Source organism: Melopsittacus undulatus, chromosome 16 (assembly GCF_012275295.1).
Source record: "Melopsittacus undulatus isolate bMelUnd1 chromosome 16, bMelUnd1.mat.Z, whole genome shotgun sequence".
NCBI classification, from domain to species: Eukaryota; Metazoa; Chordata; class Aves; order Psittaciformes; family Psittaculidae; genus Melopsittacus; species Melopsittacus undulatus.
In genome coordinates, this window is record NC_047542.1 from 2,603,120 (window position 1) to 2,627,994 (window position 24,875).

General features: G+C 49.7%; 1 protein-coding gene across 1 annotated transcript in view; it reads right to left on the minus strand.

Moving 5' to 3' along the window:
* Window positions 1–21,439, minus strand: part of PLXNA2 (plexin A2) — a 142,420-nt gene extending 120,981 nt beyond the window's left edge. Inside the window, exons 1-2 of the mRNA XM_005143191.4 lie at window positions 20,236–21,439; window positions 18,661–18,843 (exon numbers count right to left, since the gene is read on the minus strand). Of these exons, the coding sequence (XP_005143248.2) occupies window positions 18,661–18,843; window positions 20,236–21,423 (1,371 nt within the window). The 5' untranslated portion in view covers window positions 21,424–21,439. The remainder of the gene's footprint in view (window positions 1–18,660; window positions 18,844–20,235) is intronic.
* Between the last annotated feature and the right edge of the window lie 3,436 nt (window positions 21,440–24,875).

Below are 24,875 nucleotides of genomic sequence, written 5' to 3' on the forward strand. Positions count from 1 at the left end.
AATGGCTTTAATTATTATTAGGACTTGCAAATGGGTTTTTCCCTTCCCATCTCGGCTGCCAGGGCCGGGCAGTGGCAGCGGGAGGTGCTGGTCTGCTGGGTGAACCACAACCCAACCCAGTTTCATGAGCTCCAACACAAGCTAGGACTGAGCGATGCCAATGAAAACACTAACAGATGAACAGGCACACACCAGCTGCACGAGAAGCTTGGGGTGAAGGCGGGGGGAATTAAATTAATCCCTTCATTATCAACCTGACCCCTGGAAAAATCTGAAGGAATGGCTGTGAAGGTTCACAGCAGAGCACTAAAGCCACCAGATCAGCTAACACAGCATCTGCCAGCCCAGACGGGCTCGCCTCTAATCTCCACCACTCCAGCTGGGACCAGGCAATCAGGAGCCAGGCAATCCCACTGGCAAGCTTGTGCCATACAGTGCCAGGAGGGAGCACCCCAGGAGGAAAAACACATGGAAAGGCAGAGCAGTGCAGCCCTGAGGCAGCATTTGCTACAGGAGGACTTTGGAAACCACCTCCTTTACCCCCCCAGGTACAAAACAGCCCAAAGCTCTCCAGCAGCAAGGCACATGTGCCCTTCCCATGGTCCTGGGGTGACTTTTGCTTGCCCATTTCCTGTCTCTTTAGGAAGAAATTCAGTGTTTCCTCTTTCACTGCCCCAATACCTGTGTTATTAACAAAGAACTGTATGTACCAATGCATTATGCTGCACAACCAAGCTAATGCCATAGGCCTACATACAGATTCGAATATTAGGTGAGCTTTGGATAAATGGAGAGGCAGATGCCGTTCATTGGGAAGGGGAAAAGAGGTGAGAATGAGTCACAGGAGGAAAGATCAGCCATCAAATGTAACGCTAGGGAAAACCCCAGAACCTGCTTGTGTTAACCTATCTCTGGTCTCACAGCCACACTTGTTGCTGTCTTCATGGCCAACTCCCATAGACAGCTTTGTGAATACTGATCCCTCACCACTGCAGTGCTGTGGAATGAGGCAGGGGAAGATCTGACCCATGGCCAAGCTCTGAGCCTACCCAAACCTCCCTCCCAACTGTGCCTGCCCCATGCTGCTGCTAAGAGGATGATAACTCAGTACTAAATCCTAAGAGCAGCAGCTGCCTTAGTTCATCCTTCAGCTGCTTGTTTTAACAAAGATCTCAAGGTTTAAGTAAAATAAGAATCAAAACAACAAAAATCACCCCCAAACCCAGGATTTTCAGTGCTTTTCTACACCGAGAGCATGGAGCAGAGGAGGCCACAGGCAGTGACAGGCATCATCTTTGCTCAGGGCAGGGCCAGGCAGTGCTCTGAGGCCAGATGCCACATGGCAGAATAAAACCAAGAGCACAGTGTGGAGAGATTTCTGCTCCTGCAACCCAATCCTCTGCACTGAGCTGGCTGCCAAGAGCCCTCCTGGCCCCGCTGCAGAGCGGCTGCTGCCAGCAGATACTTTGGGAAAGTTTGGGAAGGGGGAAAATCCCCTCTAAATCCTGGGATTCATATCTGAAATTAATTGTATTTTGAAGATGAAGAACCAAGGAGCTAAAGGCAGAGAGCACTAGCCCCCAGCTCATCTCTGCACCCCCAAGCAGCATGGGCCTGGATGTTATGGAAGAGGCACCACACCTTGGGGGGGGATTAACCCAGCAGGCTGCTGCATGCTATTCCCATTCCCAGCACTGAAAGGCAGCTGAAAGCAGATTTATCTGCTGGATAATAAAGGCAAAAGATTCTCAAAAGGGAGAAGTTTCAAGCCAAATCACCAGGCTTCTCCACTTCTAATCCCTCTAAAACTGTCAGCAATGTATGTGGGGGATATAGGGGGAGGATGGGGGCATCATCCCCCAAAAAGCAAAAGAGCAGAAGCCTGTGCACCAGCCAAGCCCTGCAGAGGTGTCTCGAGGCACAAAGAGGAGATTAAGGCTGAAAGGCTACAGCCAGGCAAGGAGTCTGCTGGAAAAGGATGGGAAGAGCACATTGGGAAGTATTTTGGATGCCTGACAAGGAGACATGGGGACCATCTGGGCAAGGGGAGGGAGGGCAGGGTGCCAAGGGGAGGCATGGGAAGGAGCAGCCCAGCCAGGGGAAGGCAGGTCTGTATGCAGGATCCACTCCCACCCTCATCTTCCTCTCCTAAAGAAAGTGAAGCAACAGGTTGGAGTCAGACACGGGCAGGTTGGTTTGGTAGAGAGGACCTGGCTGCTTGCACAGCCATGGAAGGTCTCCAATAGGAACTGCAGGATTGCTTCCTTGCTTGGAGCAACCTGGTCTAATGGAAGGTGTCCTTGCGTGTGGACACTTGGAACTAGATAAGCTTTAAGGTCCCTTCAACCCAAACCCTGCTATGATTGTATGATCTCTGCTCCTTTTGACAGCCCCTAGAAATGTCATCTGATCTGTCTTCTGGCTTGCTCTAAAGATACCTTCACAATACAGCTGCTATTAAAAGAGGGTAGCATTAGCAAAGTGGCATCCTAATATAGTTTTATTCCTCCCTTATTCTTCCATCCTGGAAGGGTAAGCACCATACAGAGAGCACCCGTTCTGCACTGAGACACTGACCTCCAGCCCTGCACGCTCAGCCCTTTGTCCCTCTTGGGGACAGCAAGGCTCCACCTCTCCTGAAACATTGGGATGTGCTGGTAGGAAAAGCTGCAAAAGCCTAGAGTATGGCTAAGGGGTATTCCTTGAGAACAGGGTCCAGCTGGTCCTTCACTCACCTACTCAAGGCCACCAGAGACAGCGGTGACAGCAGGTGTTTGGGATATGGATGTGTGCTCGTGTTGGGAAGAGAACCAGGACCCAGTAGCTCATTTTTCACAGGGCACTGAGCAGCCATTAGACATTAATGACTTTTGGCAACTCCTGACCTGGGTCAGATTCAAAGCAATGACCCTAAAGGGAGAGGTTTTGCTTTCCCCAGCAGCAGCCCCTGGGAGCCATCCTCCACCGTGCTTAGAAAGGAAAGGCAAGGCAGTGAGGTCCTCGGCTCTGGCACAGGGTAACCCTATCAACATGCACTGCAGATAGAGGCAGCTTTTTCCCCGGGAGGAATCAAAGCCTCATTGATATGTGAATTATGAATGAAACCTTAAGCTTTTAAACTTTTAACCTGTGCATTTCTAAGAAAGTCTTAATTTAGCCAGAGACACGGCAGGAAAGAACAATGGTTCAGGGGAAGGAACTGGATTTTCTGGGCTTTTAAAATACACCCTTGTTTAAGATGAATATTTCATTTACCAAGTCATTCCCCAGAGGGGAAAAGCAATCCTGATCCACACTGACCAAAGATGTGGACTGAAATCTGAGTTACCATGAAACTCGGGGGTCAGACTCACACTGACATCGTCCCCTCCTTCAATCCCAGCTCTGGAATCGCTTCCTGGGCAGTGCCCAAGGCTGCTGCTTCTTGCTCCTCCTCTCACCCAAGCTTCCAACCTTTAGTGATGAACAAAGCACTGAACATCTCCCATTCCCTGTTTCCAGGGTGATGCAGCAGCCCGGAGCCTGGCTGTCCCCTTTTGCCCCAGGAAAGTGAGCCACCACATCACTCCATGCTCTGCTTTCCACCTTCAAGCATGTTTTAGGCTAAGCCTTGTGCTGTCCTGCTCCATGCAGCAGCTGAGACAAGCTCAGGGACAGGCTTTATCCACCTCCTGGTTGTGAATTTATCCCCAGCTGAAGGCATTGAAAAGCTGGAGCTGGGAGAAAGCCCTGGGGAAGGCAGGAAAGCAATAACAGCGATTCCATGCGACAGAGGTCAGGGCACCTCACACCAAAGAGAATCAGGGAGGGTCAGTTCAGTGGAAATAACACTCATTAGAAGAATAAACTATATAATGAAGAGGGTGGGGGGTGGTTTGCTCGGGTCTGGTGAGGCACTGTCAAACCTTATACCATGGATTCCAACCCTTCCCAGCTCCCACTGCACTGGAATTCACCCAAACGCTCGCCTTGCTGACCAGTGCTGAATGAGATTCTGTTTATTTTCTAGACAACAGCGGGCACATTGCTTCCATCAGCAGCAGAGCTGGCACAGAGCTGGGATCTGAGCAAAGCCAAGGAACAAAACAAGCCAGAGACTCCAGTCTTCTGCCCTACAACAGAGCATCCTCCAGGAGAAGGGTGCAGGGAACTGCTTGGGTAGAAAGGCTGTGCAGAACCCAAGCCTAAAGGGCAGGGAGGATACAGGTGACACAGGAAGCCTGAGCACCTCCAAACAAGCTGTATGCAGCATGATGTTCCCTCACCAGCAGATACTGGTTGACAATGTTACCTGGACCCAGAAAAATACGGTGCATTTGTATTTGAAGCCTTTCACACTTCAGAGCTTCATTCACCCACAGCTTCCCCTACAGTTTAGGTGTTCAAGTTGTCTAAAACACCAGCTCTTCTGCTTGCCCAACACATGCCAGTTATCTGACTACTTCAGCTCTCCAAATGAAAGGCAGCTTTGAAAACATAGGCCCAATCATGATACTCTGCAACTAAATGAGCCATTAGACCTTACAAACCTGGTGGGTCTGAGGATCAGGACTTTAACAAATGAGCAAATTGTGCTGATGTGCTTCAAGAAGCTCCAATCCCCGGCTCCAAGCCCAGAGGCATTAGCAGGAGGGATATATATCTGTTTCAGCAGCCCAGGACAAAGCCTGTTACATCCATTTAAATCAGTAGTGGAGGTTTGAAGCAAAGCAGACAACGAGGTGACAGTGTCTTAAATCACCACATGAGGGTCCTCCAGAGCATGGAGGTCCAAGCCTGAGGACCCAAACAGGAGGACCCGTTCCACAAAGGGATGGACTAAGCACAAACCACAGCTAAGGCAGGGCTGAGAGGAGGAGATAGGGTGGGCAAACCCGGGGTCCATCCCTGGGACATGCACCCAAGACCCCCAGGGCTTGCCCCCCACATCTCCTGGGTGGCAGATGATGCTGAGAGGGGGGAAGCAGGCAGAACTGGGGCAGGAAAGGCAGAGGGAAGGCAATGCCCCCCGCAAAGATTAGACTCAGCCACATCACTGCTAAATGACCTTTGAAGGTCCCTTCTCTGATTCATGAGCCAGCAAAAGCTCCTCATTGTCACAGGGAAGGAAAAAGGAATGGTAAAAAAATAAGGATCACTCAGCCACAAATTATAAAGAAAAGAGATGAAAGCCGAGAGTGAAACCAAACAAAGTCCCAGGTGGCTCCTGGCCTGGGGCTTCTCTGCTAAATTTAGTTCCTCTGTTCTTCCCTGAGCTGTGTGCTTGGATGACTGTACACTTGGAGAGCATTTACTTTACTGCAGCTCCCTAAAACATCACACATTTACTTTACACATTTACATTTGCTTTAACATCCCTGCGTACCAACCTAGGCATCAACATCAAAGGGGAAGGCAAGGAAGAGCCACGTGGACCTACCCTGCTTTGATGACCAGCAGGTCTGGGTCCCTAAGCTGCTCTGGAGTGGCTGAAGAGCTGGTTTCTGGCCACACTGGTGCATACACAGGTCAACATGACCACAGGGACAGTGGGACTGTGTCAGGATGGATGTGCCAGAACCTGCAGCCCAGCAGCACCTATCCCATCGCATCCCTCCGCAGGGTGCCTGCTTTGCAGCCACCACACATTTCTTCCACCAAGAGAAAAGGCACCAGGCTCACAGAAGCATCCTATACAGCAGAATGTATTTAAATACCTAATGAAGGAATAAATCTGTGAGAGGGAGACATTTACTGCATACTTATTCACACAGAGCCTTTGTGCCGGCAGGGGCAGCGGGGGGGGAAGCGGGGCTACGACTGCACCTGCGCCTCTGGCCGTTCTGCCAGGGTAATGAATATGGCAGGATCCTATTAAATGAGACTCTACCTGTCAGGGAGGATATTGAGCACTCCCAGCATCCACATCCATCCCAGAGAACTCGTCTCTGCTACGACAAGATGCAGCACCTTATCGACAGGGCCTTCCCAGGGGTCTTGGAGAACAAACAACGTGCTTGGGAGGGGACAGAGACTGATGGGGCCACTTTGCAGCACCAGTTTACCTCTGCACAAGAGCAGGGCTCTTTGCTTTTAATTCCCCCCCCCCCCCCCGGGCAATATGTCAGAGGGTAGAAGCCATGAACTGGCAGCTCATCCCATAACACACACAGGGCTGAAGGCCAAGGGATACAGAACCCCAGAACAAAGGGCGTGGGTGAAGGTCCCAGGAAGACAACTAAGCTCTACTTGTGCCCTCAGGCTCTGGAAATGTGCTCCCTTGAGCCTGGGTCTTCTGCTGTTTTACTGCAGGTGACAAAGCACAGTTTGGTTGTGCTGTATTAAAAGGGTGACAATAGCCAACTGCATCAGAGCAGGGAAGGAGGAGATCCTCAGATGGGATACTGGTACTTATTGTGTTTGATGCAGAAATGCCAGAGCCCATCCAGGCTGAGCCATACCCCACATCCCTACCACTTGCTGCCTGAGATGCACAGAATAGGAGCTGCCATGAACTTGCACATTTAAACCCAAATGCTACAAGCATCACAGACAGCCCTCCCTGCCTCGTGCCATTGAGCCATCACCCCACACCATCAGCAGCACATGGGGGGGGGGGGGGGGGAAGAGGGGAGTTTGGCACTACCCTGCAGGGCAGGAAGGCGAAGCACAAAGCAGTACAAGAGCTCAGCCATTCATAGTGTTTTACACTGCAGAGAACTCACGGCACTAGCAAACATTCCAGGCAGATGCTGTGTGAAGAGCAGTAGCACCCAGTTCGGACCAGCATCCCCCAGCATCCATACGCCTCCAGCCATCACTCAGCTGGTTTTCTCTCCCCCATCTTGCCCTTTGCTTGCCCTCCTGCCTGCCCTCCCTCCCCCATGATACAAAAGGTCAGGTTTGAAATTCAGGGGTTAGGAGCAAGAAATGTAGTGGGGTCAGGGGTGAGAGAAGCAGAGAGGGGAGGAATGTCACCTCTCCAACCATCAGCTTCCAGCAATCAGCCACCGCAGAGCTCCTGCCAGGCACAGGGCTGCTTGGATCCGCTGGGACAGTGTGGTGGGGACAGAGGGTGCTCCCATCCCTGTGCAGATGCATAGAACCCTGCTCTCCTGAGGGCTTCCCTCCTCTTTTGGGTTATCTCAAGCTTATCAAGACGCCAGCAAAACCAAACCTGACAGCTACCCCCAAAAAGCAAAGGTGCAGCAGAAATGAGAGTGAGAGGAAATTAAAGATTTGCTCAACACATCTGGAGTTCCCATCTTCCATCTGCAGAGCTGAGCGAGGCAGCCAGAGATAGCAAAGGTCCTTCAGGTTCCCCTCCAGGTGCCTGCTGAAGGTTGCAAGCTGGGTCTGGAGTGAATAAATCATCCCACATTGCTTATGCCATCACTTATGCCCTAAACATCAGCTTTTGGGTTTTTTCTTTAGCCTGCATTATCACATATACTCACTAACTGCCAGACATCCCCATTAGCTCTCCTTTTCCACACTGCTTCTCCTGCTGCCTGAAGCTCCACAGCCAGAGCCAGTCACTCTGGGGAACCCTGAGAGGATTCCTTCCTGCTCTGGGATTTCACATTGGCCTCTTTCAGCTGAAAAGGCACAAACACTCCTATGCACAGGAGGAAACGAATGCATTGAGCATCCCACCCCGCTCACAAGACAGCAGAGAGCAAGGGATGAGCACGGCGCTGCCACATCTCTCCCAGAGCATCCTTGGAGATGAGCCATCACCATGTGTGTGTCCCTGAGCCAGTGCAGATGCAATCATGCCAGGAGAAAGGGCAGCCCCATTCCCAGGGAAGGTAGAGATCTCCAGCTGAGGAAGCGCAGCTGCAATTGGGGAATGTGCTGTGAGAGCAAAAAACTGCTGTTTTCATGTAAATGCCCCCAATAATAAAGGAGTGAAGGAAGAAAGCAACACAGACAAACGAGTATGTTTGTGCTAGAGAAGCAGAAATGATTCTAAAAAGAGAACTTTATCAATGTTTTCCAGAAGGCACTAGCTGGTCTTTAATGCTCCTGGAGGAATAACACATTGATCCCAAGGATCCCAGGCTGCCGGATGCCTCTGATCCCAGGCTTCTGAGCATCCCCAGCCTCACCGCAGCACACTTGAAAAACTGGTTTGTTTCTCAAGCAAATACTGAGCCCCTCTCTCCTTGCACCTCATCACTGGCATTTTGTGCTGTTTGCCCTGGATCTGCACACAGCTTCTGCAGCCGTTGCTGCTGCATTTCCATGGCAATCCCTGCTCCAAAGCTGCTGGGATCAACCTAACCCCGGTCAAACCCCACCAGTAGCAACAGCGTTTCCCTGTACACAGAGGGTTTGGTAATGGTAGCTGAGAGAGCAAACAAGTACTTTGCTTTTACTGGTTAGGTGAACACCCTCCTCTCTGTGCTGTAATCATTAAAGCCTCACTGTTTTTCACAGGGTCAATGCTTTACTCTTGCAGGGAGGGTTAAATCCAGTCCAAGCTGCTGAAATGAAGTCCAAAGTTAAGTCTTTGGTGTTTACAGCTGGTGCATCCCTAATCATGCTCCTAAACTGCTTCCTGGAGTGAGAAAAGGAGCTCAAGACCTTCATCCCTTCCCCACACAGCAGCATCCCACACACAGAGTTTAACAATCAGCAAGCAAATGGAAGACAACATATGGGTTACACAAAGTAATTTTCAGATGAGCTCCCTGAAAAGTCAGAATAGAATCTTATCCCCTTTCCTGGTGGGAAAACAGGAGGCATAAAGCAGCCCACGGGCTTTCAAACCTCTCAGTCTCTCTTCTGCTATACCTGTCCCTCAACCTGTCCCTCTCCCAGATTATTCCAATTACTTATTTCCCAAGAAAAAGCCCAAGTTCCCAGTGTGAAAAGCTCTGCACAAAGAAAGCATGAAAAGAAAACCAGAGAGGGTCCCCCTGCTGCCCTTTTGCTTCAAAGCTCTGCTGAATAATTTAGCCCAAATAGACTCAAGAGGTGGGATTGGTCTGAGAGCCAAAAGAAAGGAGAAGGTGGGAGGAGGGGACACTGGGTTTATTCCAACTCTGCCATTCACTCATTTAAGCACCAGGAGAGCCCCTTCACTTCTGCATGCTCACTTGCATTCGTGGTAGAGTCTCCCGGAATGGGAAGCTTTAAGAGCATCAGGCAAAAAGCATCAAAGAAAGAAGGCACTGAAAGCAGGCAAAAGGATGCTCTGGTTTTCCACTAATAAGCCACTGGCTGCAGGATGAGTAGGAAAAGCAAACATTGCATTAGTCAGCCAAATGTTAGCTCAGAGCTGGGAGGTTGCAGGCTGGGAACGCTCCCAGCCGCTCGGGAAGGTAAGAGCTCCCTGCTGGAGGCAGAGCCGTGGTTATTTGAAAGACCTTGTTTTCCTCAGTGTCTTCCTCACCCTTTTCTTCTGTGCTTTGAGCAGCTCAAGGGACCAGCTCTTGTTCTTTCCATCTAAGGGGGATCTCGAGATTGGCATCCTCTCCAAGCAGCAAATGCAAATCACTCTCCAAGTTAGTGGCGATGACCAAACTTAACAGGCCCCAATGCTTTTAATGAGCTGATGGGGGGGAGAAAGAGGCAGAGGGAAGACAAACAATTACCACCTACAGTCACAGCAGCTCTTTGTGCTGCCTGACTCGCAGGCTTTAGAGGATGCTCAGGCTGGTTCTCATAAGGCCTGCAGGCAGGTTTATGAGATTAAAGCCCAGCACACAATAAATAATTTAGCAGCTTACCACAAAAAAACCCTGTGCTGTATAAAAGCTAGGCTGTATGATGTATACATTCATTTTAAATGCACATCACTTTCATCTACATGTATATCTTTGATGCAAAGACATGTAACCAAGTGAGAAGAAACAACCAGGAAAGGTGGCAGTGTCCCCAGCTGAGAAGCAGTCAGGGAATGATAGGACAAATGATACTGAAGCCACTCACTAAATTACCCCAGGCCTGCCCATGCTGCTGCCTCTGCTCTCCTGTTTGCATCCATGTCAAAGGAATATTAAACCCTCATTCAGCCAATTATCTCTCTCTGCCATCCTCTCCTGGTTCTGGTATTGACTGCTGGTGGCACTTGCCTCAGCCCAGTGCTGGCCAGGAGCAACATGCAAACCCCATGGAGCTGATGGCTTTTGGTCCTGCACTGGGCAGCTTCAGCCCCACCAGCCATCACCCCTTTTGGTGGGCTTGCATGGCATTTGCAGAGCAGCAGCACCTCAAGGCTGGCAGCAAACCCTGGAGCATGGCACTGGGAAAAGGTTGTCCTTTTATAGACAGGGAATGAATGCACAGGGAAACCTGCCCAGGAGGGAGAATTGCCTGACAGATGGGAATCACTCCCCCATCACCTCAGTCCCAGGCCAGACCTTTGTGACCAGAATACAGATCCCTTTCAGCATCCTCAGGGCTCACCCAGACCCAGGTGGAATGTGGCCATGTACAGGGGTATAAATCACAGTGTGCAAATTCAAGTTATAGAGCAGAAAATTGAAAGCTTGAGTAACACACTCAATGTCAGCTCAACAGAGCTAGTGGCTAACATGAGGACAACAGAAGCTTGCAGTACCAACACATTGATGGGGTTCCTTCCTTCCTTCCTCAGCATCATCTGAGATTTCTTTGAGACAAATCTAATGAATAGACCATAATCTTCCAAGCTGTAGTTAAGGTGACAGTGGGGAAAAAACCTCCAAAACCACATGGAAGGACTGAATCTATCAGACCCTCAGACATCATGCATGCAGGGCAGGAGTTGCTACTATTGTTGATAATAAGCAGCAGTCACATTCAGACTTAGTGTTTTGTTGTTGCTTTAATCCGAGTGGCAGCCAGAAAAGTCTATGGCCCTATCACAGACACCAGGAACATCTCCAGTGCAAACTCTATACGAGTGCTGAGCTCTGACTATGGGCAGGGGTTTATCTCCCTCCTTTATTGCTCAGGCTGGGCTGACTGCAAACAGCTCCCTGAAGGCATGAGAAACGTGGGCATCTGCCTGTCCATGCATCTCGGCAGTAATGGAAAGAGGGTAATAAAAAGCAGGGGGAGGTGAGAAGACCATGCATCATAACAGGCATAATGGACTAATGCTAATATAGAGACTGGCCGCATCCAATCCACGCCTGTCTGGCACACCCATAAATATCGGGCAGACGTTCAAGAGATGGATTTGCCTTCACAAACCAGGCAGTATTTTACAGCCCTGCTAACGCTGTCATTGCCCTGGGCCAGCAGCAAAAAGCAACCGTAACAACAATGGGTAGTAAACTCGACTGTGGGATTGAGGGAATATTAAAGGCAGCATCAGTCAGATGCGTAAGGGAAAGCCTAACAGCAAGTCCGATCACAAACCACCACTTGTGAATGGCATTTCACCCCCTAATTGTCCCCAAATCCCAACCTTCTATGGCTCAGGGGCTGTGCCAGCATGTGAGACTCTCCCTGCAGATTCCCCCATCTCTCCCAGCACGTTTATGTTTTCCACATTTTGTTTTTCTTTAGCCTCAAGGAGGCATTTATAGAAGGAACATAGCATGGTCTTCTCACAGTATTTCTTGCCACCTGGGGATTTAAGATCTTACAAATGGACCAAAACCCCTGTTAGTTTGACCTCTGAGGATTTTAAAAGCCTTCAGAAAAAATATATATATAGTAAAGATAGCATGAACTTTTCGACTCATGACTAGAAAGGCAGGAGTCTAACACTGCCCTACCCCCAAAAGCCAACAACATCCAGAACTCAGCAACTTCTTCACATTAAACTCAGAGGGAAGCAGGGGACAGTCAGAAAGACCAACGTGAACTCACAAACTAGTTTGGTATTTCCTGGTGGTTTTCACCCAGATTGCTTCAAGAAGAAATGCATTCCTGAATGAGACGAAAATGTTGCTCTGCTTCTAGTGTGAAACGGAGGAGGAATAACTTCTGCCTCACTTCATGCTCATAAAGGAAATAAAACCTCTTCTTATACAAGGTGTGGGGCTTAATTATCTTCTAAATATGTTAAAGGAAAAAACATATGTACAAGACGGAAAAACAGCCTTTTTAGGAACTATTTCCCAAGAGCTACTTTGGTAACTAGTTCCAAAGTACATGGACTGATGCACCCCAAAACTCCCTTTACACTCATGAGTATCACTCCCAGCTTTGTTCGTGCCTGTATGAAAACCCAAGAGCACTGGGAAAGGTGACACATGAAATGTGTTTCCTATTTAAGGCTGCGTGCACCTAAAAAGAGGCATCAAGAGAGACTTCATGTCAAACCTCCCAAGACTTTATCAGTGCTAAGAGTGATGCAGGAGCAGGAGATGGATGCCACAGGGAAAGCCCAACAGCTCATGAAGCTGCAAGGATGGTAGGGATAGGACAAGGGGTAATGGTTTTAAAGTAAAAGAGGTTAGATTTACATTAGCTGTTAGGAAGCAAATCTTCCCTGTGAGGGTGGCAAGGCGCTGGCTCAGGTTGCCCAAAAAGGTGGTAGACATCCCATGCCTGGAAACACTCAAAGTCAGATTGAATGGAGCTTTGAGCAACTTGACGTAGTTGAGGATGTCCCTGTGCATTGCAGAGGTTGGACTAGATGTCCTTCAAAGGATCTCTGGAGCTGGCTGGTTTCCATGCCTAAGGCTGTCCAGCCACTTGCAGCCTTTGATGGCTCCACTTCAGTTAGAAATGGGCAAAACAGGATAGTTGCACTCAAACATTTCAAGCTGATTTTTCAAGGTGCCTGAACCTGGGCAGGAACCAGAGTCGCTGCCATCTCATGAGCCAAGAAAGAGATGAAAGCAGACTCTGAGCCCACCTGCCTTGATTCCCATACACTGCCTTTCCTGAACAGCTGTCCCTCAGCTCTCCAGCAGCTATAACCATCCATGCCAACTCTTCTTTTTATCTTACTTCACTTGCTCTGCCAGGCAATAGATAACAGAACTAAAGAAGTAACGATGGGAAAAGAGGAGGCCAATTTTCCCTGCCTTTAAAAGGTGGCAGGGACATTCCTCAACTGCTTGAAACCAGAGTCTAGAGGGACTTGGCAGCTCCCTTGGCTTCAATCACTTCTCATATTCCCTTTCAAATTCCAATTAGTAAGATTCCAACAAATGTAAGGGACAATCGGGCATTTTAGGGACACATTTCTGGGGTCACAGTTTGACAGCAACTTTTCACACAGATAGAAGCAAAGAAGAATGACTGTCTGAGGCTGGAAAACCCTTGTTGAGGGAGAAAAAGAATCCCAGCTTTTCAATCACACCAGAGTAAATCACCAGCAGCACAGTACCAAATAAATACCTTCTTATTTCACATCCTAGGGCAAGAAACAGAGACTTGTTTCTCAGACCTTTCAATTAAACAGCTTCTTCAGTCAAAGGAGACTCATCTGCCATCCCACACCTCTGCTGGGACACAGAGGTCTGTGCTCCGAGGGGTGATGGATTGATCATCCAACCAGCAAAGCACCTGACCTTACAACCTACAGCTAAAACTAGGCATCTCCTTTGCAGCGTGCCTGCAAATGGTTCATTTTCATCTGGTCAATAACAGCCTGATGCCTTTTTGGCTTCTCTACACACTGATGCAACTGATTTTCTACGGAAGTGCTACGGAATGTGTGTGGGGGTGATAATTAAGGATAAATTAAAAGGGTGAGATAACCATCCCCAGAATGAAGTCAGATAAGGACAGGTTCAGACATAGATTTCATTGTGAAAGACCTATTTTATTCCCACTAATGGAAGAAATTAAATCAGCCAAGCTGAATAAAACTACCACATACCAAGATGGAACAACACGCTTCAAGTTCGCCTTTCCCCTGAGTGCGTCATCCCATCACTTATCACCATCCCTGGAAAAAGCAGCAGTTGCTTTCACTGAAAGCAAGGTCAGACATTACACACCACCCACTCCAGAATTCAACAGGTAAACATGCCTTTCCAGTCATGAAAAGCAGTTACAGCACTTCATGTTCTTCTGCAGCTCTTCTCCTCCACACAGACCCCAAGCAGCTCTCCATGGGTGACCTTGTGTGCCAGAATTGATTCAAACCCCATACAGAGCGGCTGCCATTAGGACAGGTTGTTACAGGTGTTCAGAACAATGTCTGACACCCATTTATCCAGGAAGATCCAGTACAAATTGAGATGCACATCCTATCCTTCACCTCAGAGCATCTGAAATAACTTGCCTGTAACACCGTTTACACTGAAGACAGACAATGCAGAGCATCTTCCTTTGGAGGAGCAACCCCTGGATGCAGAGTCCACCAACCACTGGAGCAGCTGCTCCAAGCCCCTGTGTCCAACCTGGCCTTGAGCACTGCCAGGGATGGGGCAGCCACAGCTTCTCTGGGCACCCTGTGCCAGCACCTCAGCACCCTCCCAGGGAACAGCTTCTGCCTAAGAGCTCAGCTCAGTCTCCCCTCGGGCAGGTTCAAGTTCAAGCCATTCCCCTTTGCCTGTCCCTACAGGCCCTTGTCCCAAAGCCCCTCTCCAGACTAAAGCCTTCCTGCCACTGGAACAACTCAGCTCTGGGGAAAAGCCAGGAACAACGTCACGGTTCTGATCTTCCCTGGGAGACATCCAGGAGCATACCCAGCTCATGTGAACACAGGCATGGGATAGAAAGGCCACAGGCTCCCACTGCAGGAACTGCATTTTTCCTACGGCAGCCATGAACAGGACGGTGGTGGAATAATACATAGACGATGCACTGTCAGACATAGAAGAGACATTTATTTATTCTTGATCACAAACAATGTCCTCCATTGACAAGCTGAATGAAGGGCACTTCACTGATTTATTAGATCTAATAAGAAGCAGACCTCTTGGGATGAAATACAAGATTGATTTTTAGTGGTGAGCCATGCTGCTATCCCAGCCACTGTGCTCAGCCTGATGAGATGAAACCAGGCATGCACAGGGACAGAGAGAGTTGAAACAGCACTGGCTTGAGAAAATAAGTAGGAAGATTTGCACAAGGAAGGGAAGGTGAAATGGAAACAAGGCTCACAACAGCAGCCCTTCCAACTGAGGGTTACTCTTTCCTTCCTGCAATCTGTCCCTCTCCCACTTCAGTCTATATATCTTAAGAGCAGCAAAAGTTCAAGGGCAACTCCAGTATGGATCTTGGGAAACCTCCAAGTCAGCCCCTGCCCATGCATCTGCCTTTCAGAGAAGCTCCTCTAAATATAGCAAGTATAATTTTCACATCAGTCTCAGCATCTACCAGGCAAACCACATTAGCTGAGTTCCGTGGATGCCGTTTTCCATCAGGAAAAAGACAACTAGCACAGCAGTACTTAGCTTGAGGCCCTATTAATAGCAGTCCTAATTATATGGCTGCAAATTTAATTCATAGCAATGATTAGTGTCAAAATCAAAGGCATCACACATCAATATTGATGGAATTGTATGAAGGCCATAAACAGAACAAGCAAGCCAACACATTCCCCCCCCCAGCAGTTAGTTGCTGTTAACTGTTGCATAAATGTCTCTTCTAATTTCGCTCAATGAAAATTGGTTTATTGAAGGAATCCATAGTTCTGAATGATTACAGCTCTAACATGATTCCCCTTTCCCTTTCTCCCCCAGCCATGAAACTGAGGTGCTCTGGAAGGAGAGCTGGACCAAACCCTCATGTTCCCTATAGGAAGGATGCCAAGTTCATTGTCAACTAACTTATCTGCTCTTATTGGCCTGTCAGCAGCTCTGGATCAACACCCCTCCAGCACACTGAACTCACAGCCAGGCTGCATGGACTCCATGGGTGACCTGCCTGGGCTGCCCACATCACCCAGGCCCTGTGGGGCTCTCTAACCTGCAAAGCAAGTGGTGAGCTCAGCATGGGAAAGCTGCCAGCAGTGCCACAGGGCTCAACACTGCTCCCAAGCAGAGAATTTATTCCTTTACAGATGAGCCAGTGCTGGGTGCTGGAAGGAACAGAAAGGGACTTCAAATGTACACAGGAAACAGAGGAATCCCAGACTGGTTTTGGTTGGAAGGGACCTTAAAGCTCATCCAATTCCAACCCTTGCCACTGGAGCAGCTTGCTCCAAGCCCCTGTGTCCAACACTGCCAGGGATGGGGCAGCCACAAAAGGAAGGGGTAGAGCTAAACAGCTTTGTACTGAAAGGGATGTGTGGGCAGGCAGAGGACTGGGGACATTCAGCACTCAGCTCCTTGAGAGCAGAGGCTGAAGCAGCAGCAGCCACTCTCCCAGTGAGCGTGCAGGAGGCAGTCAGGGGAAGAGTTAATGGGAAGGACATCAGTGAGGTAACGGAGCTTTAGTAATGAATTCTCACTGGGGAAGCACAGACAAATTTGAAAGGTTTCAGAGCTGGCTCCTTGACTCCTCCAGCTACACAAAAGCATCTTCTTTAAAACCCCAGCCTGAGCCACCAGCCTGTTTCCAAAGTAAATCAACAGCTGTGGGAGAGGGAATAGGTGTGAGGGCGCTTTCAGACATTAATTGTGCAGGTAGACAAGCAAGGTGGTGAGCTGCAGGAGATAAGGAACCTATCTGTAAATCTCTGGCACTTAGAAGTACCTACATTTTTACCATCCTCCCTTCACGTATGGGGAAAAAGAGATATGGAAACATTTACAGTCCTGAGTACTCCTGACTTTAAGACATGTCTGATCTTGGAACATGCACAAGAACTGGAGAAAACCTGTTAACTGCCCACCAGGTCTGCAGAGAGAGTCCCAAGTGCCCAGAGTTCAATGCAAAGCTGCTTCCTGTGGTCTCTCTTAAGCCACGTAAAAGATAATCGCATGTATCAGATAAGGAAAGATTTATTAAAGGCAAGGACAGGACCATGAGATTACAGAACATCATCATCCTCAGTCCCATGCACTGGAGGATGGCACTCCAGCCAACAATAACACAAGGCATAGACCTCATTGGCTGCAGACACCATGAAAGGCTGCCTGTAGTGAATGCCTGGAATGCATCTGCTGAGAGATGAACCAGTTTTCTGAGTGCCTGGTTACCACTGTCTCAAGCAGGTAAGGGATCCCAGCAGCCCTTACTCTGGACAGTGAGGTGGATGGGCATGAACAGATTAACTTTGCATCAAAAAGGTAGGTGCTTCATGCAGAAGAGCACAAGGAATTAAACCTTTCTGCTGTATCCCTACATAATTCATGGCACAAGACAGTAAATACCTACTGTGCAGGCACAGGCTGTTTGCTTTAACTGCCTCTAAATAAGGTACCTACTCAATGCCCCCAAAACACTGCAAACACAAGCACTAGGCTGCAAGTCTGGCTTGAAGCTGGCTTGAATATGCATTTGCAATATGCTAAGGATGCCTCTTCCATCCATTTAGCTAGAAACATCCCAGTGCTCCCATGTGTGACAGCAGGGGACACAAGCAGGGAGGAGAGAGGGGCTCTGCTTTACATGCCCACTCTCCCCCATGTTCAAAACTGTCCCACTGACACTCGAGAGGCACCAGGGAGGCACCTCATTTACTACTGCTCAGCACTTGTAAAGTGCTGGATGAATATTAATGAACTGATGTAATTAAAATGATGCAGACATTCAAGTGTAGTATCTGCCTGCCCTTGTATCTTCCTGGATAGATGAGGAAGAAATTCCCTGCTGCTTAAGGACACAAAAAAATTAACAGCGTGCTGTGGATGACATTTGTTAACTCCTTCCCTGGTACAAAGCAGCAGGGTCTGCATTTAGCAGGTTCACTTAATGGTGTCATTTCTATTTCAGGGCAATTTGAAGGATCTCAGCTTTCCAGAGCAACACCTCTAAGGCTGGTTTTGCTGGAGCTGACTTCTGCACCCACTGCCAAGATGCAGCTCCCACAAACAGCCTTACCCACCTCTGCTTGCACTCCCCAGTGCCATTCCACCCTCATTTTAAACATGGAACTCCTGATGGAGAACTGGTGAGGAGCACACAAGATACATGACTGAGCCTGACCAGCCTCTGCACAGCACATACTGCAGAGCTGTTTAGAGGACTCCAAGAGGAGGCAATCCCAGCTGGATTTCAGAATCCTAAAATTCACCAGTTCCCCCCATCCCCTGTGCTGGGGGAGGAAACCAGCAGGAGCATCTCTTTGCCCTAGGCAACTAACCCCGGCTTTGTGATGCAGAGGGTGAGGAATGTTATCTTCCAAGACTGATCAATCATCCAACTGTCAAAGGAAGAGTAGGAGGTAAGAGGCAGAGGGAAGCAGTAGGACTTTGCCCTGAGGCTTGGTTTCCAAAAGCAGCCAAGTTAACTCATTCCTATCCCTCCATGGCCAAACATCCTGCCACCACCATGGTCTTCTACACAAGGATTGCTGGGAAACAGCACAGAACTACTGTAAGATTTCCATCAGTGTGTCAAAAAGAAGGAATGATCTGAGACCTTGGACACAGCTTGCTGAGGTTCACTCAGAAACTGCAAACCAGCTCCTCACTTTACTCAGACTGGCCCATTATTGCCCTCATCATTTCTGCAATAGCCCTGCAGGCACACACCACAGTTCACTGAACTTTGCTTCACCAATGCAAGGCTCTCTGTGACCCAAACCCTGTGATTTTTGCTCCTGACTGGCTCCCAGTTTCACACTGGGAAACATCTGTAGGGCACAGCAGCAGTTACACACGTCAGTCTCCCAAGACAGATGAAAACTGGACCCTGGCCCTCTCCAAAGCCATGAAATAAGCTTACCTTCTTCAGCTTGCCAGTCTTAGTCCCCACGAACACTACGCTGTAGCCGTTGTAGACATAGGAAGCAACAGAAGTCATCCGGTCCCGGCTGGAGGTGAAGAGTGTGACTCCATCCACGGGTGTGGAGCCGCCCAGGGGCTGGTTGATGTCGAGCCCACAGAAGTTGTCATCGATGGGGACTGGCTGGAAAGATGAGGTTTGGGACAGCTGTGAGTGAAACAGAGCACAGGGCAGCCCCACACATGCAGAGGGGAGCCAATGGTGCTGACAGCAGAGTGGGAGCCACCCCCTGCCCGGGTCCCTGCCCGCTTCAGCTGCCTTCCCCAATGGCCAAGGCCAAGACACCCTGGCACCTGCTCCCAAAACGCATCTGGACAGGGCTGTGGAGGAGCCCTAAGTCCTACAGACTCTTCCACTCTCTCTGGCACAAAAGGCTCAGCTCCAGAACAGAGATAAACCTTCCCTGTGTGACCATGGGGCTATGGGGAGCACCAGCCTGCCTGCCCTGGAAAGGTAGATAACCATCCAGGGAATGGGCTCCAGCAACCACCCAAGCACGAAGTGGGAAGAATCACTCCTGCTCCTTCCACTGCCCCGCTGTGCACTCCCCTACAAACCACCTCTCTGTGCCTCAGTTTCCCTTCTATGACACAAGGAATACAGATGCTGGCTTCTCCCTGGAACACCACTTGCTACAAGTGAGGGAAAAGTCATTCTGCTGACAGCTAAGTATTATTAAGCCACATCAGCTGAGATTACTCGAGTGGTGACATGGGTGGCTGCTCACCATCACACTGACTGCAGTCCACTTATATTCCACAAGGGACATTAACTACCAAATGCTCAGGCACATCTAGTTGTAACTGACAGGATGACTCTCTCCCTTGCAAGCCAGCACTCAAGATAATCTTCACCTTCCTTCTTTCATTTCATTTAACCCATGTTTATCTCTTCTCAGCAGCCAAGCTTACTATGTTTGGCAAAAGAAGGCCCCAGGGATTCCCAAGTCATCCCAGGAACAATCTACAAGTGAATCAAGACTAAAGAAGTCAGCTGAATAGAAACAGAAAAGATGTCACTGCCATTTGTATTTATCCTGCTAGTTTGCTGATACCACCCTCTTGCTCAGGGACAGGCAAGAGCTTTTCTCTTGCTTCCAGAGCCCTGGGTTGGGAACAGCAAACACTTCCAGCAAGCTGCACACTTGTATTCATCTACCTTAGTGCTACCCCTTCTTTCCACTGTCATCAGTAACTCTCTGACAAGAACATGGACTCTGTTCTATGTTAAGGGAAACTGAGGCATAGAATCGTAGAACGGTCTGGGTTGGAAGGGACCTTAAGGCCCATTCGGTCCCAAACCCCTGCCACAGGCAGGGACCCTTTCACTACACCAGGTTGCTCACAGGGAAGAGCTTCTTCCCAAGATCTCATCTCAATTCCCCCTCTGTCAGTTTAAAGCCATTTCCCCTTGTCCTGTCCCTACATGTGATCCTGTTCTGCAAGCTCATGTTCCATAGGGCCACTGATACCAGTTCTCAAAGGCTACCACAGCCAACAGCCAGAGCACCCTTACCGCTTTAGTGCACTGGACATCCTTCCCCAGCAGCCAGTTTAGCTCCAGGTTGCCTTCCCCTTGGTAGCAGGACTGGAGACGGTCCTTGATCTGAGCATTGATGGTGCGAATGGGGAAGACGCAGAGCGCAGAGTCATCGGGTGGCTGGTGGTACTGCTTCTGGCCCTTGGAGAAGATGGCAAAGAGGACATCCTCCTGTGCTGTGATGTTGAGGGACCTGGCCAGCACATCCCCTGGCTTAGAGAGGTACGCTGCTTGCAGGAGGCGGTACTCCATGTCTCCCTTGGTGCAGCCAAAGGGCAGAGAGACATAGGAGTGGAACTTGGGGTCATCTTTGCAGAGACGGACAATGCGAGATGTGTAAAAGAGGTCGCTGGCAGAATTGATGGAGACACCCTCTGGGGTCTCGGGTTGGACAGTCAGAAAATAGACAAAGTTGCCACTGGCAAAACCATAGATGTAGAAGATGTCAAAGTGCGAAACAAGGGCCAAGGTGTCCGAGGGGATTTTGATGAGGGATGAGACAAAGTCACTGTGGAGCTCATAATCCAACATTGCCGACGACTCTGGGTCCCGGGGAAGTTTGCGGCTGGAGAGGGTGGGGAAATAATCCTGCTTCCCATCCACCGCCGTGCCAATGAAGAGCTTCCCATCTTCGCCCTCCGAGCGCACAATCACACCATACATGGTGCCTGTCTTGTTGACACTGGAGAGGTAGTGCTCCTTTTTGTGTGAGGGTTCCACCAAGATGAAGAGGTCATCCAGGCGCAGCAGCTTGCAGACCCCCTGGTAGAGGCTGCCGCAAGCCAGCAGCCGGTTCTCAGAGTAGTCAATGATCAGCAGCTTGTTGACGTTGTTGGTGAGGGTGAGGACCTCGCTGCATGGCTGGACGATGAGGGGTGGGTAGCAGGATTTATTGTCCTCCTCAGGACCAGTTTTATGAGCTACTAAAATGGTCAGGTTACCAGAAAGCTTGTAAACCCTGTTGATGGCTCCAACGTAGACTGCTCCGGTGCCCTGGTGGACTGTTAGGTGGTTGAACGTCCAGTCCCGGTTCTCAGAGTGGAAAGTGCTGAACAAGGCATTGCTGGACACGTTTCGGGAGAGAGATGCCAGGAAGAGACAGAACAAAGCCACCGACCAGCCATCAGAGTCCAGTACCCGAGGCCAGTTCTTCCTCTGATCCATCCTGGGAAAGGCAAACTCTGTCTTCCCTGCGTGTGTCCTGTGCCCCAGCAATGTCCCTCACATGGTTCTGAGGAAAGAAAAGAAACACAGAGAGCAGAGGATTAGATCCAGTGTGCCCTGCAGATAAAATTCAAAGGAGACTTTCTAATTACACAGTCCTTCAGATAAAGGGAGGATGTCTCTAAGCCCAACAAAAAATTAAGCAGGTCTCCTAACTTACTGGTAAACAGCTCAGGCTTGATGCTCTGCCACTTGGTTCAGCCTCTGCACATTAATTTGTTGTGTGGTTTAGCTGTTTATAATGTACTCTGCTCAGCCATGGGAGGGGATAATCAGCTTCAGCCCAAGACAAAGCCTGCAGCTCACACACCCAACCATCAATCTGCAATCTTGGCTAAAAGGATGTCTCCTGCAGGGTATGTTGTTGGAAGCAGCGCAGGAAATAAGAGGTGTTTTCTACCTTTGCATCCTCTATGATTCAATTTGGAAACCTGAGGAAGAAGTCTCACACAGGCAAGTTCACCGAGCACATACACACCAAAGCTGCCAGCACCTCCCCTTCCCAGAGCCAGAAGCAGCTCTGAAGATGCTCCTCAGGCTTCAGGAGGTACTTTGCTGCTGAAAAGCAGCTCCTATTGGGGTGGGAGGCATGTGGTTGGATCAGGAACCCAACACTGCCAACAGCATGGTGTTCAGGGAAAGCCTGGCTGCCCATCTGGCCGCCTTGGACACATTTCCTGCACTAACAAATCCTACGCAAAGCAACAGCTTAGACATGGGGTCCAAAAGACCCAACACCACCCAAGTTGTCCATACGCTGTTTGAGATAGCTCTATGGATAACAGAAGTATACTTTGAATGACGTGCCCTCACCCATAAGGACAAGGCAAGGGAAGACTCGAGGTGGAGACCTCTTGCCAAAGTCTGCATGGAAATAAGGCACAAAACACAGACAGGTTTAGCTGTTGTCTTTGTGAGTGCTCCCACAGCATCTAGCCCTCATTCAGGCCCAGGCTACAGCTGGAGCCCCACTGACGCTGGGTCCCATCCTCCCGGCTCACACGGGTGCTCTCAGCCTGAATCAGGAATCAATCACCAGGTTGGAATTTCCTTAGGAAGTGGGTGCGCGCCTCAGAGACGCTCCAGCTGAGTGGGATGGGTTCACATAAGAGCTTTCCACCTCGGGCTCCTACAGGGCAGCTGGAGCTGGTGCCAGTCAAGCGCTCTGCCAGGCAGCAAGGACTGAGGAGAGCTGCTCAGAGGAGCCGCGGAACAACACCTTGAGGCAGGCACCACATAAGGTCCCCAGGAGCATCCCTGCACTGGGGCTCTGCACCTCCCTTGTCATCACAGACACTGTGTCTCATCCTTGTCATCACCTCCAGACCTGACATGCCTTGAACCCTTGGCTTGCACACCACCAAAAATGCATGAGTGTCCAGACTCAAAAAAAACCCCAAACATCAGAGTCCTCCTTTATCTCAAATTATCCATTCCTTCCTCCAGTCTGGATACAGGAAGCATTTCAGGCTGCTGTGGGGAATGATGCTCTCCACCCCCTTACAGCAGCACAGAGGCTGAGCCACCATTTCACCTGCATTCTCTGCACCAAAGCACCATCACCTCCCACCACGGCCACGCAAACCCCAAGCACACACACCAGGGAGATATTTGCCCTCCCTGCTGATGTGACTGGACTCCCCTCCTCTGCCCTACATGCAGATGCAGGAGGCTGCTCCCCAGCACAGCCCAGGCCCTGCTCTCCTCAGACTGATGCTGATCTCCATTCTGGTATTTCAAACCACAGTACTGCAAACCTGCACTGAGCTCATCAGCAAGTGTCACCCACGAGCTGCTCTTCAGGCTTGTTACCACCGGGAAGCAGAGATGGGTGTTTCTGAGAGGTGACAGAGCAGCTCTGTCCCTGGGTTGCACATCACCATGTCACTGACAAGACAGGAGAAAGAGAGCGGTAATGGGTTTCTCATTGTGCTCGTAGATACATTTCCCCAGCTGATTGCTTCTTACTGCCAGTCTCTTAATTTCTACCTTGGGCTGAGGCAGTTTCTGTCTCTGCCAGCGACAGCATAGACCCTGCTGCATTCTTGTCCTTGTTTGGATAGTTGTGGCCAGAAGCAGCTCCCTGCGCTGCAGACCCCAATGTGCCGGGTAACCTCCCTAGCTCTTCCCATTGAATTCCCAAACAAACACCCCAAAGTTATTCTCTGAATCCAGAATCTTTCTAAAGAACACAAAAGGTTCTTGAGGATGTGCTCAGAGGAAGGCTCACCCACACGAGGGCTGCTGGCGACCCATGGTGGGCACCAACAACCTGATCACAGACAGCAGCTTTGATCTTGGACAACATAGCAATGCAGCACGAGCCACACACACTGGCAGGGAGATGTACCACATCTGGTATCACACAGAGAACCCTACACCATAGGAGAGCTCAAGAGGGGCCCAGAAAGCTGGCACAAGAGCTGCTAATACAGGAGCCCTATGGAAAACCTGAATTGGTGTCAAAGCACCTTCAGATCCATGCACAAGGTCACGGCAGAGCACCTCGACATCAACACATAAAAAACCTCGAGTACTGTTGTTCCCAAAGCTCAGACATGAAACCCAACTGCCCTTGGCCTTGGGGAGGGCATGGAGGTGATGGCTGCAGCACCACAGGGTACAGAGAAAGCAGGGGCAGCACAAATGGGCTTTCCTCCAAGGCCAAAACATCTCTCATAACAGCAGTCCCAAAAGAAAGCATCCCTCCGTTTCTCATTCCTTCAGAAGAGATGCTTCTGGGGCAGAGGGCTCTGGTTCCAGAGGAGCCCAGAAAGTGAAACAGATTCAGCAGGGAACAGGGAGGCTCTGCTGGGAAGCTCCACACACACTTTTCCTGCTCGGCAGCTTTCCAATGTTTAAAAGGTTGTTCCATTACAAAGTGAGAAAAGAACAGGGCAAGCTAGAAATTAATACATTTAAATAATTAAAGGTGATATACATATGGGCCAACAGAAGCTCTTCACGTAGGCCACAGCAGTTTTATATCCCTCCCAGCAACGTCTTCATTCAGGAACAGTATAAAAGCCAGAGCCAGGCTGGAGCTGCTGTGCAGCAGAGCTGTCAGTGAAGCCCCACTCCTATGCAGGGCCTTACACAGAAGGTTTTGCAGAGTGTTTGTGAACAGTCACTGCCAAAGGCAAGAGAGATCATCCAGGAAGAGGAATCTGCACTTCCAAACATCATTTGAAGATGACAGAGCATGGCCATCAGCTGACATCCTACATGAACAAACCAGGGGGAAATGATTCATCCCTGGCTCCTACCAGGTCCCCACTGTCCCAGGGCTGGGGCAACATGTGGGTGAAGAACACAGATGAAGCAGTGTGAGCAGCAGGTCGAGGGCTTGAACCTGCCCGAGGGGAGACTGAGCTGAGCTCTTAGGCAGAAGC